At 50.3% G+C, this 17664-nt stretch overlaps 1 protein-coding gene across 5 annotated transcripts in view; it reads left to right on the forward strand.

The window, feature by feature from the left end:
• Nucleotides 1-17664, forward strand: part of Mct1 (Monocarboxylate transporter 1) — a 183410-nt gene that overhangs the window by 156553 nt on the left and 9193 nt on the right. For all 5 annotated transcript variants that reach the window (XM_075682529.1, XM_075682530.1, XM_075682528.1 and 2 more), the window contains 3 exons: nt 1-321; nt 3855-4053; nt 8057-8325. The exon at nt 1-321 is cut by the window's left edge and continues 10 nt beyond it. In XM_075682529.1, the coding sequence (XP_075538644.1) occupies nt 1-321; nt 3855-4053; nt 8057-8325 (789 nt within the window). The remainder of the gene's footprint in view (nt 322-3854; nt 4054-8056; nt 8326-17664) is intronic.

Below are 17664 nucleotides of genomic sequence, written 5' to 3' on the forward strand. Positions count from 1 at the left end.
CGGCCTCATGTACCTGCCGGCGATCGTGTCGGTGACGATGTACTTCGAGAAGCGCCGCGCCTTCGCCACGGGCATCGCGGTGTGCGGCTCGGGCTTCGGCACTTTCGCCCTGGCGCCCTTCATCGAGTGGCTGGTGCACGTGTACGGCTGGCAGGGGGCGCTGCTGTGCACCGCCGGCATGGTGCTCAACTGCTGCGTGTTCGGCGCCCTGCTGCGGCCGCTGCCGCAGCGCGCCGTGGCCGCGCAGGCGCCGCCCGCTGCGCACGGCACCTACGACAAGCCGGCCATCAGGGAGATCAACGGGAACGCTTACCACGACATGTGAGTGCCGCTGGTGGCCGCAAGCGTCTGTGCCTAATGAACGAGTAAACAGCACACGGATAGAGCCGAGGACGGGGGCAGGTCGAGGAGAGCGTAAGACACACACGTGGTCGCCAACTGTTTATTTGTAGCGTAGAGATGGCAAATGAAGTCAAACCACTTTATTTATTGTGCATTGCGGAAATGAATGTCTGGACAAAAAGCTGGCTCAAGCAGCTTGACTAGGCCCTAGTAACCATACTGAGGCTGTATAGTAATGACACATATACTCATTAACATAGAAATAGATGTAACGATAAGAAATTAAATATGCGGTATAACCTTCATTCGTTGCAAACACACTAGGTGTTCACTTTACCCGTGGACGTTCCTGCACCGGCTGTCTTCTGAGGTATGTGGGCAACGGCAGATGAATTACATTTTTTTTAGTTTACTTCTTTCTACCGTTTTCATGCTACCACTCCCTTCTCTAACGCCCTCGAGCCTTGAAGGCATTGAAATAAATATAAACGCTGGCGGAAGCGTCAGAAGACCTGGTACAGCCGTAGACCACATGCGATTGACGTTGAAGTACGACAGGATTGTTAGGTAAGCACGTATCAGGGCCTCTATTACGCAACAAACTTAATCAGTAATGATTTTAGAGAGGCTCTTTCTCCTTGTCTCTGCTCTTCTTGTTTCCTTCTTTAAGATTAGTTTACATGACCAGCTATAGCTCAAACTCGAGCCGGTGCTTCACAATATTGAGTTGAATATAACGATGTTGTTGAAGCGAGCAGGTCACCTTGAAAGCAAGCCTAGTTGCTTGGTACCGAATTTGCAAGTTGAAGCCCCCGCTGCCCCTGAAGAAAAAAACGTCTTGCCCTCGGGAGATAGCGTTGTTTGTTTCTGTGATCGCCCCGTTAAAATTCAAGTCACGTATTTCTGTGCAGAGAGATCCTGCACCGCCACGCGACTATGTTTTTTCATGCATTCGTCGGGTCGGGTTCAATATTTGGAGCACGGGCAGGTCGCGTCTCGGAAACTTTATGCTGCATGAGATCATAAAATGTCGTGCTCTTTTTTCATCTTTATTATTGTAACCATTATTGGCCTTGAGCCTTACATATTCTACCTATTCGCGTTTCTCGAGCGTATCTGTCCTTTGCAATAGGGCAAAGATGAAAAAACTCGATCATCGTAGAATGGTGTCCAGATTAAAATTTATCTATCACCTTTACCATGGTCACTTTAAAATACCGCGTGAACGTCACGTAACCGAGCCGTCCATGCGCTTTGACCGTACACAACAAAAGAGTTAGACAACCGTTCAGTTACCTTAAAGGGACACTAAAGGTTAATACTAAGTCAACGTGAACTGTTGAAATACCATCCCAGAAACCTCAAACGCTTGTTTCATGCGTAGAAGAGACTTATTTTAAGCGAAAATGCGTTCTGAAGCGTCCGCGTACCTCTAGCGCGGTTCAAATCGCCCGCCCTCCGATCGAGGAATGGCGACGGCATGGTCTCATAGTGACGTTGCGCCGTCGGTGAGTAAAACGGCGCCCACAGACGGCGCTACGACTTTTCTGCCCAAAACGCAAACCCGCGGCCAGAAACAGAGCTAAGACAGAGCCGACAGCAGCGCGAAATCGGAACTATGGTGGCTAGCGGAAGGGAAAGCGCGCGTGGATAAGTTGCTTCTTTATTTTACGACGCCAACTTTGACGCTCGTTGCAATAGACGGCCCTGACAACGACACATTGGCTCGCGATGCTGAGCTCGACTTCAGCGATTTAAGCACTGATGAACGTGACCTGCTGCTGAGGGCTCGCGCTGCCGGCGTCGTTGAGTACTACTACGTCGGCAACTGTATGTCATGGCTGTACATATTCGCACATTTGTAGATTTTCCTTCGTGACAACCAAATGCCGCACTGTCTTCGACCTGCAGTTGTTCTTGCGCTTCGGAGAATGCAGGCAAGACCGACGGAACAGCGCTACGGTAAAGCATTGCTTTGAAAGGCACTCCACACGACTTCAGTGAGTCGGCGTTGAACTCGTAATCCTCTGGACGAAAGTGCAGCGAGCACACTATGCGATTTTTCGGCTCTTTGCCAACGCGCTGTGGCAGAGGTACGAAACTTAACCGCTTCGAACGGAGAGGTTCACTCGTTGGCACACAGTGATAAGTAACGTTGGATTCGCCGCTGCAACTGCCCTTGGCCAAGTTCCGCGGACCGTTGACACATCCCACGACATCACATGGACGTGGAATTCTAGCTGCTTGTTCCAAATGCAAGTTTCACGAGCCACCAGAACCAGCGCAGCACGACGCGATAACGAACCAACTGAAACTCCAAAGCGCGCGCGGCGCAGAGTCGAGCGCGCAGAGTCGAACGAAAACGAAACTTTTCGACCACCCATACTACTGAAGGGTAACGTCAAAATGTTATTTTTTCTTAGAATTGAATAGAAGTAGACAAGTAGCATTTTCTTCCGTCTTATAATCTAATGAAATGATTTTTTGTAATACGAGTAGTTGAGTACTAGTGAAAAATAATTATGAGGAGTGCCTTCGTCATCGGGCTAGTACCGGAATGTCGCTGGGGGTCTCAAATCGTGTCATGCGTTTACCTCAATTTCTCGGTTACTAAAGCTCTGTTGGCGTTTATATCGACGCCTTAGGCGTTCTAGAGCATTGCTTTATCACTTTAACTTCACTTCACAGTAACCTTTAGCGTCGCGTTAACATACATCAATATTCCCTGTTTCCTCATGCTATCTCATTATATAATAAATTACCACAAGAAGTAGTTAACGCTAATACAGCACAATCGCTACTTCATCTTGTGAATAATTCTTCTTTTCATTAATAGCGTCCTGCACACAAAGAAGAAAATTAATCAGTTCTCGTGTAGGTGTTGTACTAAAATTAGGTAAAATACTGAATGCAGTGAAATGTGTGTGCATGACAGATCACTGCTTTGTTGTCGAGTTTCGAACTACAACTATTGTTCCTACTTCGTATTTATTGTTGATAATTGTAAACTGCAAATACTGATATTCCTCTTTTTTAATTTATTGTTCTGTATTTTTGTATTTTTAGATTTTTAGTCTTGTTTATTGCCATTGATGTAACCACTCCTGCTTGAGCTCGAAAAGGGCTTGCAGTATTTGTAAATAAATAAATAAATAAATAAATAAATAAATAAATAAATAAATAAATAAATAAAATAATATGGCCACTTTTGGAGCTACCCAAATGATGCATCGGCAGGATTCGTGCGGTGCTCTCCGACCGTGATTCCTCCGTTCACGTCTTCGAAAGAGGCGCAGCCATGGCCCCAAAACAAGCGGCTTAAATCGCCACAGCAACGTAGTGGCCTTATTCCACTTTTAGTATGCTTCACTGCAATACACTGCGTATGCTTCGCCACATAACACATCTGTCCTACGGCGAAGCTTACCTTAGGCACCAGAATTATGCAACGCCTTTCGGACCGTCGCCAGAGCGCGACGCTTCACCTTGCTCTCTCTCGCCCATCGTTGCAGGGAAGGCGCGCCCCGACGCAACGGTGGCCTCAGCTCGTGCTCGGCGTCCCGCGAGCTGTCCCTGTCGACGGGCACCATCGCTGCCATGCAGGCGGCCGATGGCGTCGAGCAGCAATCGGATGGCCGCCGGAATCGGCGACCCCGTTCAGCGCTGTTCGCCCGCGCCGGCGGCGGAGGAGTCACCCTGCCCTTGCTCAAGGTGAGCGTGCCCCGACATTCGTCGAGGTCCTGTTACCCTTTTCAGGGAGAGAGAGAAACTGGGGAAGGAGCACGGCGTTTTCTATGAAAGGGGATGATAATTACAATCGATGACAGCCTAAGAACACAGTGGCAAATCATCATCAGTATCAGTCTATTTTTGTGTCCACCGCAGTACGAAGGCCCCTCCGAGCGATGTCCGATTACCCCTGTCTAGCGCTAGCCTATTCCAAATTGTGCCTGCAAATTTCCTCACTTCATCGCACCACCTAATTTGCTGCCGTCTTAGACTGCGCTTCCCTTCGCTTGGCACCCATACTGGTACTCTAGCAGACCACCGGTTATCTCTTCTACGCATGACATGGCCTGTCCAGCTCCGTATTTGATGCGTTAGCTTTCTTGGGATACTCGAAGCGCTTTCCGGGGACCAAGTGCCTATCTACGTACGCTTGTATCTAACGGTATTCCCGCCTGAGTCACTGGACAGTTAGTGGTCGAATGGGTATGGATCCGGCTGCTGTGCTGAGATGACAAGGTACGAAATCAACCGTCGGAACTAAATAGGTCACTGGGTATGTGCAAATATGTACATATGTCCCGCTCTTCTACGAACCTCTTTCATGCCGACATGGCTCACTGCAGATACGGGACTGGGTAGGTGCCGCTCTTGAACGAAACTTTGGCACCGACTTGTAGCACTGGGTATGTGTCACTCGTTCTGTGATGGTCCCCAGTGAACCTCTCGGATGCCAGCATGGGTACACTGGGCCAGTAGGTGTAGTCCACTTTTCAATGAACGTCTTCGACGGTAACTTAGGTATGCGCCACTGGGAATGTACCTCTCTACAACAACGGAAAAGATACTTTAAATTTCTCGCTTGCTCTCCGTAATCGAGCCCACGTGACAGGGGTTTCTCAACAACACCAACCCGACGCTTTAGCAGGCTGCGTCATGATTGCACTGGGTATGTGCCACTCTTGAATGAACCTTTCGCCTGCTTGGGCCACTCAGTGTGCGGCAAGTGAGGGAGTAATTCTCAGCGTTTGCAGGCACCGGCCCAACACGCTTCTCGTCTCGGAGGCCACGTCTGGACTTCTCGGCAGTGCCACTAGATGGCGCAGCGTGTCCAGAATGAAGCGCGAGGGAGGAGCCCGGTTGCCGCATGACGCGTTTCTAAGCATTCTATCCATGCGCACCATCTATGTCGCAATCCACGCGGAGGATTCGCGGCGGCGGTGCTAGATGACAACGAATGTTCTTAGGGGGAGCGTGAAAGAGCACTCCCGCTGCAAACACGACTCATACAGAACTCGTTTCGACGGTGGCAATACGTCATGTCGCTATGTTGATTCAATGGTAAACGCATTACCATCGACAGACATCGCGAGAGAGATTCTGGCGAACTTTCTTTCCTCTTAGTGTCAACTAGAATATCCGCTACCCTCGTTTGCTCTCTGATTCACACTTCTCTCTCGCTTTATCTTAATTTTACGCCTAATACGTCTCGTTCCATCGCTCTTTGCGCGGTCTTTGACGTATTCTCAATTTTCTTTGCTAACCTCCAAGTTTCTGCCCCATATGTTAGTACCGGTAAAATGCAATGACTATGCACTTTCATTTTTAAGCATAGCGGTAAGCTGCCGGTGATGAGTTGGTAATGACTGCCGTATGCACTTCAGCCCATTTTTATTCTTCTGATTTTCTTGTCACGATCAGGATACCCTGCGAGTAATTGACCTAGATACACGTATGTTTGCGCCAATTGTAGAGGTTGACTGTCTGTCATGAATTATTGTTCTCTTGCCAGGCTTTTGAAATTGCCTTTGTCGTCTGCAGTGGCTAATACACACTCTAAAAGAAAGTTCTTTGTATAGTTGCCCTAGTTGTCACAGTATTCATTACAGTGGTATAACTGCAGTAGGTAACAGTCGATTTAGCTACAATAATGACTAAACAAGGCAGTCACAATTACGAATGGGTCTAAGGTATCGATTCGAAACGCAGTTGGCACCACTGAATACAAACTTTCTAGGTTAACGCATATATCGAACCCAATCTGGAATGTTACTAACTCTACCATTACTAAACGCAGCTCTATCAAGCTAGTGAATGCTTCGAAAACTAGGTAATAACTATGTTAGGAAGTCTGTTTAGCGCAGGCAAGCAATACACGTTTTGACAGGTTGAGCACTGAGAGTAGACTGGCTTTATTCTTAAGTAAAAGCAGGTTTGCCGAGTGGCTGTGGTGGCGCCCCAGTCGGGCTGCCACCTCGATTCCAAGAAAAGGCAGGGGGCAATGACACCCCCCCCCCCCCCCCCCCCCCGTGGAGGCCAGGCGTGGCAACTGGATTTCCCAGAAGCGGGGACAACGTATAGTGGCGGATGGTCGTTACAACTACAACTACATTTTTTTAAAGAGTGCCGCCACTGTCCTTCTCAAAGAAAATTCGTATAGATACTTATTAAAGCAATGAAGGGGGCTAGTTGGTGAACGTTCATGGTTATATTGCGCTCAGTTTTACAAACACGATACTAAGGAAGGACAGGACGTGGACGGACGAAGCGCAATGGATAGGTTGACAGCACCGCTTCCTTGAGGCTTACGCTTTTCTCTTCTAGGGAGGCTCTTGAATGAGCCTTTCCACAAGCTTTCGGCATGCAACTCTGCCAAGTTGTAGAAATACCTGATCATTGCTGTTGAAGCCGCCGGGTCCATTGTTTCCGCGCATATCGCCGCAATGTGGTCTCGAAAGAGGCGAATCTGTCGCCACATTTCCGCTCGAAGTATCTTGCAGAGGCGTCTTGCCGTTCTTTCGGTAGGGGCGACGTTTCCGAGTAGACCAGCCAACACAGGTGAAGACAGACCGTTGTTCAGGGCGTACGTGAGAGTGCGTGATTGCGCTTCGTCCGTCCACGTCCTGTCCTTCCTTAGTATCGTGTTTGTAAAACTGAGCGCAATATAACCATGATCGTATAGATACGCATGACAAATGCGTTGGCTCGTTTCGTGACGTCATGGCGAACTTATTTCAATATCGGCGTCCCTGGGGAGCTATGTTTTGGAGCACGGTGACACACAGCGCAGGTGCAGTGCTGTTTTGTCGATGGAGCTTGCACTGTATTGTTTGATTTTTACCGAGTATAAATTTTTGGAGAGATGGTGGCGAGTTTGCCGAAGTGGTTTGTGATGCGAAACAGAGAGAGGGAGGGAGAGAGTTGAAGATCAGTTGCGTGCACTAGACATAGTCCTTCTACTGAGCACAGCAGTAACGCCTTACACGAAACAAGCATTTGAGTTTACGTATCGTCCTTCTCTATAAGGCAACACTAAAAGCGCACGCTTTAAATCATCGTCATCATCAGGTCTGCAAAAAGATAAGACTTTGCGTAGAAGAGAATAGCAAAAGGCTACAAGTGCGGTCGACCAAACTTGCGAAGCCAAGTGAATTGCGCGGTTGTTGACAGCACGACTTTCAGGGCGGCAGTCGTTTTCAGCATTCCTCTCACAAACACAGCTCTCTGCTGTCTTAGATGCCAGTCAGAGAAGAGTCATTTTCGTTGGGATATCGTGTCGTCATTCTCGCGCTAAATAACTAAAAGAATGCCGAAGGTCTCTAACCTAGTCTCGTTCGTTTCTTTTTTTCTCGTTTACCTGTATATTCCTTAGCTGTGATATCAATCGCACAAGCGCGATGTTGCGGGTAACTGAGTAGAGCCTAAAGGGACATTCACGGACATGAGACGTAAGATACAACACATTTACGATACGACATACGTTGTTCTTGTCTATTTAGCGCTACTCAGTTTCCCAATATGGCAGGCCAGCTAGCCGGAATTACTGCCTCGGCCATGTTATACGCTTTTGGGGGCTGACTGCCGCCGTTTCCAAAGGAATATTCGGTGCCAGCTAGCTCTTGTCCTTATATTTAACTTCACCCGGAGACGGCTCTCTTTCTTTTGTCCTCATTCGCGTTTTCTCACCCACCGTGATTTATGTTCGCAGCTGGAGGACGAGAAGACGTCCATGTCGTGCGTGCACATCGCCGGCTCGAGTCCGCCCAGCCCGACGGGCCCGTCGGCGCCCGCGCTGCACCCGCGGAGCCTGCTGGTGCGCAAGGACATCTTCTACAGCGGCAGCATGCAGAACCTGCCGCCGGAGTACCGCGCCTCCTCCTCCTTCTTGTCGCGCGACATGTCGCTCAGCGTCACCTCGCTGCGCACCATCAAGTCGGTCACGGTGCCCACCTCGGACGAGCGCAGCCGCATACAGAGGTGCGTGCCCGCCAAGGGAAAAACAGAGTTGCGATCGCTTTGTGCATGACGGAATAAGTAATTGAAGCGCTGAACAGACGAGGACAAAGAAAAAGAAAAAATTGCCGACGATTACGTTACTTCCTAATGCGAAATTTGAGCGCAGCAAATAAGCTGTTTCACCTTTTCGATAGATTGAGGCAAAGAAATCTAGCAACACATGTATGCGCTATCACAGAATTTTTTTTTTCACACGTATTCCTTTAACAAAGACTCCACTAACAGTTCTTGACAGTCATGAAGGAAGCTTTGTGGTCGGAGAAATAGACTGATATATGTTCGACTTGGTACACCAATGCTTGATTCTCAAAGACGAGATGTATACAAGTGCCTCGCGAGGTTGTCACAGCCGTAGGACGCGTTACGAGCGAGAGGAACGGGATGTTCTCCCGCATAAGTGTTAGGAAATTGCTGTTTGTCTTTATGTCAAGCCGCCACCGATCTGGCTCTCTGATTGCCACCGCACAGGGCGAACGGCAGCGGCAATTTCGGCTCGGGCGGTGCACATATACAGATCCGCCGCCACCGATCTGGCTCTCTGATTGCCACCGCACAGGGGTTGCATTGGAGGAGGAGCGAAGAACGGAACTAAGTTCGAGCCGGCGCTTTGACAACCGGAGACTCGCAGGAAGAGGGGGGAGGGGGGCGGCGTGTACACCCAGCGGCAAACGATGGGGGCAGAAGCGCGCGCAGCAAGCGGACAACACGATAAAGGGAGGAGGGAAGAGATAGCAGCGACTGACTGATGCCGCTGACGCCGATAGTGAGTCAACCCCAGCTGCGGAGTTGGTTTCAGGGACAACGAATAACCGGCGCGTCGGCAACTGAAGAGCACCCTATCCGCCACACAAGAACAGGGGGGGGGACCCTTTCCTCCTCTTTCTGCATGGCGGCGACGGTGTTCTATGCAGTCACGTTATCTTGACTCTCTAGCGGCGTCAGCGGCATCCAGCGGTATCAGTCGATCGCTGCTAGCGCTGGGGGGATGAAAGGGGGGCGGAGCTGGTTACGAGGCCGACGACGACGCCGACGCGAAACCCAGGAACGGACGCCAAAGAGCTGCGCTCTAAAAAATGGCCAGGCTTAGCTTGGTTAAGCCAAGAATGCGTTGCATATTGCGCGGTCAGGTGGTGGCTGCGGCCGCGCGCGACCGCGCCAGTTGGGGCCCAGCTTTTCCTCCGTGACGTCACGCGCCGGCGCAGCGCCCCTAGCGGGAGGAGCGGGAGTCAGGTGATGGCGCGACCGCGCGAGTTGGGGCCCAGCTTTTCCTCCGGCTGTCGTGACGTCACGTCACGTGGTTGCGCTAAAGGTCAATGGTGGCTGCCCGGCCGCGCCCGAAGGCTGAACTGAGTGATTGCAATATGCAACGCATAAAAAGATGACTCACACAAGCGTCTCCACGTCCTCGCCTGCTTAGCGCAACGCATTTCTGGCACTTGTTGAGCCAACCGAGAGTACACAGGTTGCGGGGCTCTCGAACCTCACGAGGGTTACCGACCACCGCAGACTCGGGCTCACGTAATCTTGCGCGCTGCTGTGAACGTGCTCAGACCTCAAAAGGGGGCCAACGCACGCTGCGCACGCAAGAAAACACAGTTCGGCCCAAATTTAACGGAAACCGTTTATTTACTCCGGCGACACCCAGTGCTGCCAAAAACGTCCGGATCGGCGCGGGAACAAATGGGCTCCCGCGCCAAGGGTGAAACACAGAAAATGGCACCGCTAGCACGTCGCTGCGGGAGCTGCCAACGCAGGTTCCTGCCGTTTCCTACGCCGACACCACGTACACGCTGCCCGTCTTCATGGACGGCTTGCACGTCGCTCGTACCAGTCAGTCCACCTTCTGAATGTGCAGTGTTGAAGCTTATAATTTGATTTGCCACGTAGCCTATGTCATGTATCGCCCAGCCTCGATGCGCCTGACAAATGGTCGAAGTGCTCGAGGACAGATACCGCCAAACGCCGTCGTTTTCTTTGCGGAGCACTTCGAGAGGTCCCGTGTCCGCAAACGGGAGGCGAATATTGTTTTCTTTAATCATTACTCACCCACTGATTGAAAGCAATTCAATAAAGCACTGAAACGACGCAGAAAGCAGGCTGTATCGATTCGCGGAGCACGGACTGCACGCTAGCCTAGGCCTTATTTTCCGACCAGTCGGCGTGGCGCGAGGTTCTTCGTTTTCCCTGCAGGTGGCGCTCACAATTTTGGAATCGGTAACAAGCAACGTGATTTGAAACGCCTGGCTAATATCTGTGGAGAGGAAGACAACAATTTAGGTTTGAAATTTAGTGTTAGAAAATCAGGTGTTATGGTATTCAATGAAAACAGTGAACAGACAGTGGAGATACAGGGCCAGGAAATACCTCGGGTAACAGCATAGGGTTTCTCACTATAAAACCTAGAGGGTAATCTGGCGCCACCGTCTATGGGAGTTTCTTAAGGGGGCACCGTGCCGCCATGGGAATGACGGTATATGTGTCTGCGAGGCTCGTGTTGGCTGGTGTTGTAAGAGGCTTCGTTTAAAACATGGATATGGCTACGCGAATAACGCGTTCTCAAAGTAAAATCTTCATAAAATGATTCCATTCACGCATATTACATCTTTACTCCCCCACGGTGCATGACCAAACGAAGAAAAGCAAGAACAGACGACCAACTGTTTCAAAGCGAGCGCGAACCTTGTCGTCTGTCCTCCAACTTTAGCGGCCCGCTGATACCTTTTACGTAACATGCAGTTGTACACACAATAACAAGTTCTCATAGTTAAACAAAACAGGTTTTCGCGTAATAATAAAGCTAAAACAGCTTTTCACGTGCTGTTTTAGTAGAAAATGAATCATTGTGACAGACGGAACGGTACTTGCCAAGTGCGTCTTCAAGGTGTCCTGTCTCTACGAGAACGATGCCGATCCGAAGTCACAATATACCGGCATTCCCATGCATACCACAGCGCAGCAGCGCCAGATTTCCCTCTAGGTAATGTAGTGAGAAACTCTATGGGTAACAGAATATAAATACCTTGGTATATGGATAAACGAAGGCAATAGATATATGGAAACACAGAAAAAAAATCATAGCAGTAAAGGGGAAGAGAAATTCAGCCATAATGAAGCACAGAACGCTATGGGGATACAATAGGTACGAGGTCCTCCGAGGTATGTGGAAAGGTGTAATGGTTCCAGGACTTATTTTTGGAAATGCGGTTGTTTGCTTTAAATCAGGGGTACAATCAGGACTCGACGGGAACCAAAGGTCAGTGGGTCGCCTCGCATTTGGCGCTCACAGGAAGACTACAAATGAAGTTCTGCAGGGTGATATGGGCTGGACTAGTTTTGAAGTGAGGGAAGCTCGCAGTAAAATTGAGTATGAAGAACGGCTGAGGAATATGGAAGAAAGTAAATGGGCTGGGAGAGTGTACAGGTATCTGTACAGGAAAAACATTGATTCACAGTGGAGGAAAAGAACTCGGAAGCTTACCAGCAAGTATGCGGCCTGTAGGGTGGGCAACACAGCAACAAAGAAGGTCAAGCGGAAAGTCAGAGAGGCTGAAATAATCTCATGGGTGGCGGCAATGGAAAAGAAACCTGCCATGAGTAACTACTTAAGAGGAAACAACGAAATCAGGAAAGAAACCATTTATGATAACTCAAAGGGAAGCTCATTACTTTTCGAAGTGAGATCGGGATGCCTTAGAACACGCACCTATAAAGCGAGATATAAGAAGGAAGAAGAAGCATGTGCTTGCTGCGGTAAAGCCAGGGAAACTGTGGAGCATGTTTTATTAAATGTGAAGACGTCTACCCAGTGGTCGATTCAGGCACCACTAGTCTCCTTGAAGCCCTTGGGCTCAACGGGAACAGTGGTAAAGCAAACATACCCGCAATAGGCATTAGTAGGAGGCGATTGGAGGATTGGTGGAAGAAAAGTAGGGAAACGACAAAAGACGGGGACGTACAAAAGCACTGTTCGCCATAAGGGATGAGAAAATTTGGGCATGGTAGTTCATAGCGTTCTTTTTTTGTTTTTTCATTGTTTAACCTATATAGGTAGGAGATTAAGCAGTATATTAGCAAGAGCTTGGTGGCGCAACCCACCGCCCCGTTCCAAAGGGGACGCTCATGACATCCATCCATACATCGGACCACGCACGAGCACTACAGGCAAGCGCTAGTCGGCTTAGCGTTCGGGGGAAAAAAAAGGGCAACACAAGATACGCGCTCTTCGTATGTGCACGGCAACGTAGACGAGCTCAAGTCCAAACGATGCCTAAACAATGAAGCCGGCAGACGAGAGGAAATGCGTGTGCGTACATTTTGATCTCCAGGAGAGCTCTCATTCTCGCGCTGCCTCCCCCCGATAACCGTCGCGAGTGGAAAGGAAGAGGCGTAAGCTCGACAGAATGGGCGAGTGGCCACGCAAAGACGCCGGGGCGCAGCTGAACCCCCGCAAGGTGTACAGAAACGAGAACGGGCACACAAGTCGCTCAGCAAAGAGCACGGTGGACAACATTTCGTGAAAAACAACTGCGCACATGCTGCCGTCACGCGGTCCTCACGTCTCTTGGGAACAGGCGGAACGACATGAAAGGCGTGCAAAACTAGCGTATAGACTAGTTTCTCGAGGCGACTAAGTTCCCTGCGTCGACCAGCGCGCTGTTTACCTTCTCTTTCAGACCATTTTATTGTAGTTCAGGGGACGTGTGCCAGTATCGAAGCGAGTAGGCGGGAACCCTCTTTCAAACCGTCTATAAGTCGTGGTTGCTAAGTGAAGACCTTGAGTACCCCACGCGATTGCCTGTACCTATCGTCGAGCGACGGTGTTTGGTATTTGTTCGTAGCTTGATATTCCCACCTCCAGTAGAGGGAAAATCCAAGAGTGACAGGAACAACAGAGGTAGAGAGGATGGGCTGCTCCGGTACTCGAAAAACTGGTTTTGACAGAGATAAAAGCCTGGATGCGGGCACGTATCTCAGAACTCCCGCTTCAGTAAAGCCCTCTCACTAGAGCTAGTCCAAGAACAGCGGCAGCCACGAACTAGAAAATTCCTAACTGCGCAGGAAGGACTCATCTGGCGAGAAAATAGAGAGCTTTAGAATAGGGGCCCCAATAGTTTGGGGCCCCAAGGAGCTTTGCGGGTGTTATAGTTGGGGCACGGAGGAGTGAAGAGTTCTATAATATGGTCTTGCGTTTGCGGATAGCATCTTGCGTTTGCGGACAGCGTCTTGCGCTGACAGCACCACTACGGCGTCAAAGAAAAGCTATTACAATTAATTAAAAAAAACTATACCATTTTATGATAGGAATAGTAATTTTGACTTGCGGGTATTCGCGTTTAATTACAATTTAGAGGTTATTCTGTAAGCAGCAAACAATTAGTTGCGCTTAGTTTTGAGCAAACCAATTTTACGTGCCTTCACCAGCCAAGCTTAGCCGTGTTAGGCCTACGAGCCAAAAAATCCGCAATCGAATTCGGAATCAGCGACGTCTAATGAATCAATCTTCATAACACACGCTAGTTGAGAGAAAGCAGATAACCGCAGTCACTTCTCCTAGCTTGCGAACTTCACGCGTTACCACGAATCGAACCCAGTTTGGTGCTAAGCTAGAGCCGTCGCTTCGATGGGTGCCGCCATGTTTGCTGATGCAAAGCTTTCGGGGCCGCCATTTGGGCTCCCGCTAAATCGGTGAAATAGCGTTCCCAACGCAAAACCCATGCGTCTCGCGCATGCGCAGTGGCTTCGACGCTATTTCTTTGGGGCCCCAAAACGTTTGGGGCCCCTATTCTAAAACTCTCTAATATACGGGGTGATCACTTTTAAGTTCGACGGAATTTTTAAAGATCGCCTGTTGCAGGTAGCATAATTCTTGCCCTTGAGCTTTGTATATATATGAAGAGGTGGACATTAGTAGCTTGCACGAGAAATTGAAATTAATATTCAACTAATAACGAGAATTGAATAAATAACTTCGTAAATAATTACTTTACGGTAAACATTGCAATTTAGAAATTGTAGCCAGTGAATTTGCAAGACTAGCCACTTGAAATGAATTTCCAAGATTACACCAGTTTATATATATTCCACAAAGTGCGGTACAAAATACATGACGTTACCGTTCAAGTTGTGCGCAAATGAATGGAAGAGATGCCAAACGCCTGGGACGCGGCGTGCCTAATCGTCACGCTCGTCAACACGAATAGTCTTGTACGTCGGGTGCGTGCGACGAGAATATGCGGGGAATGTGCAAATCCTGCTCTCCTCTATCCTACGTTCAACCCCTCTGCTCCAAGGAGTGGTTTCCCTCCCATGCTCCTCTGTGTAGGTTGACCCGACGTGTCCCGGCAAGACCCTTTACCAGGGGGCAGCAGAGAATGACGATGCCCGGATGATGGATGGGTGTAAGAAAGACAGCCGGCAGCCACGTGTGGCCGCATCTTCTCTGCCCTTGCGTGCACGTGAATGAACGCTGAACGTTTTTAATCGTGAAAAGATTTTAGCTTCCGTTGTCTGCGACCTTCAAGTAATCTTGAGCCAAAAGGCAGCGCCGTTGTTCGAGCAAGTTGCGAGAACATCCGGGCAAGTTGCGAGAACAAAACGAGGTCATCCGGGCAACCAGTCAAGACCGCATTACATACGCTAGTTGCTTCCCGAACAAGTTACATGAAATATTGCTTCTGAGTTCGCATCGCTACCCACACCCTCACGTGGTTCCCCGCTCACATGGGATCGATCGTGGGAGGCCCCACAAACCTCAACGAGCTGGCCCACTCCAAGGCGCGAGGTCTCGCTTTCCGCGACCATGGAGAACTCCAACGCCGGCCCGCAGTGGTGGAGAACAGAGATCAACCGACCACATACAATGAAATTGCGCAGCACTTTTATCTCGGCAGGAGAGACTTTCCCCTTCCACACTAGAAGTTAAATAGAGCGCAGGCATTGACCCTCAGATTATTGCAAACAGACTCGTATCCCAGCCCAGCTTTATTACACAAGCTTTATCCCGACACCTATGCCACTGATTCTTGCAGGCACTGCAATGACATCGCTAGCCTAGACCATATGCTCTGGCATTGCCCCTCGTTACGGGGCACAGAACGAATCAATGAGGACAAGTGGCTCTCCGCTATCAGGAACTCCGATGCCGGGGCGCAACTATGGGCTGTCCAGAGGGCCCACGATGCGGCGGTCGGGCATGGTCTGATTGTCCCAACGTGGGAGCGGCCCGCAGCGCGCTGAGTCGCGTACCTCAGGACCTTCATTAAAGTTTTGCATCCATCCGAGTTCTTCCAAATGTTTGTTCACAATATCACTCAAGCTGTAACTTCTAGTACGCTGAAGATTTATATGTCATTTCCAATAGCGACGTTCAAAGGGCAGGCACAGAGCACTACACACTTGATTGTCATCTTTTGGTGCTGGGACAGGGTTGCCTGTGCTCTTTTCAACGCCGGCGGTCCGCGAGGGCCGCGGCGCATCCAGCGCGCCGGCAGCGTCCAAGGCGGTAGCGTCCGGCTAGACGATGGTCCGGATGGCCGTTTGACTGAGATGAGACTTGCAATGAGGTTCTGTCTGTGAGAGGAAACTATTGCGTCCATGTGGACCGGCGTGGTGCGCTGTTGTGTGGTGGAGTGTGCTGTTGCAAACAGGCACTCCATGCATTTTACGATTGTGGCTAGTATCATCCTTAACCAATCCGCTTTGCCGGTAGCCATTTCATGCTAACATCTACTCTCGATTACGGGAGAGCCAGCATTTTTTGAAGTTTTCCTTGTAGCGCACCGCTCACCCGTAATGATGTATTAAACTTCTGTTATTTGTTTTTTACATCACCTTGTCTTGCTTTCCGAACCCTCTCGGATGATCAACCTGGTCCGAGCTCCAAACAGGTGCTGTTGAACATCGCAAAACCCCGTACCCATAACAGTGGGCGCTCCAGTTACTATTGCGCTTCAATGACTAACAGAGCGTTTTGTCAAAAAAAGAAGAAAGAAAAGGGTAAGCGGAAGAATATAATTTTTACGGAGAGTTTTGTGGCGCATATTTCCAAACGGGCGTCACTCTGGAAATTCATTCCAGCTGTATGCGCCTTGCAATTTCACCACCAACAATTCGTAAATTGTCATATGTGCCGTAAAGTTATTATTTCGATAGCAATTATGTGGATACTTCAGGCACAATATTCCATTGGCATCGGCGTCGCTGTGAGGTTCCGTGTAAAGTCGTCGCCGTATGCTGTTTGGGCGAATGGAGGCGCGGAAGGATGATCAGGCGATCGCGGCTCAATCTCGCGCACACGAGAGGAAAGCGGGAAGGAAGCGCATCATCTTGCGCCTTGCGTAAAGCTGCCGTGGGAGGGTGGGGAAGGGGGGGGGTGGTGTTCTGTTTGTGCGAATGAAAGCGCGGAAGGATGAGCTCGCGATCGCGGCTCAATCTCGCGCACACAAGAGAGGAAAGTGGGAAGGAAGCGCGCCATCTTCCGCCTTGCGCAAAGCTGCCGTGGGAGGGTGGGGAAGGGGGGGGTGTGCTGTTTGTGCGAATGTAAGCGCGGAAGGATGAGCTCGCGATCGCGGCTCAATCTCGCGCACACAAGAGAGGAAAGCGGGAAGGAAGCGCGCCATCTTCCGCCTTGCGCAAAGCTGCCGTGGGAGGGTGGGGAAGGGGGGGGTGTGCTGTTTGTGCGAATGTAAGCGCGGAAGGATGAGCTGGCGATAGCGGCTCAATCTCGCGCACACAAGAGAGGAAAGCGGGAAGGAAGCGCGCCATTTTCCGCCTTGCGCAAAGCTGCCGTGGGAGGGTGGGGAAGGGGGGGTGTGCTGTTTGTGCGAATGTAAGCGCGGAAGGATGAGCTCGCGATCGCGGCTCAATCTCGCGCACACAAGAGAGGAAAGCGGGAAGGAAGCGCGCCATCTTCCGCCTTGCGCAAAGCTGCCGTGGGAGGGTGGGGAAGGGGGGGTGTGCTGTTTGTGCGAATGTAAGCGCGGAAGGATGAGCTGGCGATAGCGGCTCAATCTCGCGCACACAAGAGAGGAAAGCGGGAAGGAAGCGCGCCATCTTCCGCCTTGCGCAAAGCTGCCGTGGGAGGGTGGGGAAGGGGGGGTGTGCTGTTTGTGCGAATGTAAGCGCGGAAGGATGAGCTCGCGATCGCGGCTCAATCTCGCGCACACAAGAGAGGAAAGCGGGAAGGAAGCGCGCCATCTTCCGCCTTGCGCAAAGCTGCCGTGGGAGGGTGGGGAAGCGGGGGTGTGCTGTTTGTGCGAATGTAAGCGCGGAAGGATGAGCTGGCGATAGCGGCTCAATCTC

The sequence above is a fragment of the Dermacentor variabilis genome, chromosome 2 (assembly GCF_050947875.1).
Source record: "Dermacentor variabilis isolate Ectoservices chromosome 2, ASM5094787v1, whole genome shotgun sequence".
In the NCBI taxonomy this organism is placed as follows: domain Eukaryota; kingdom Metazoa; phylum Arthropoda; class Arachnida; order Ixodida; family Ixodidae; genus Dermacentor; species Dermacentor variabilis.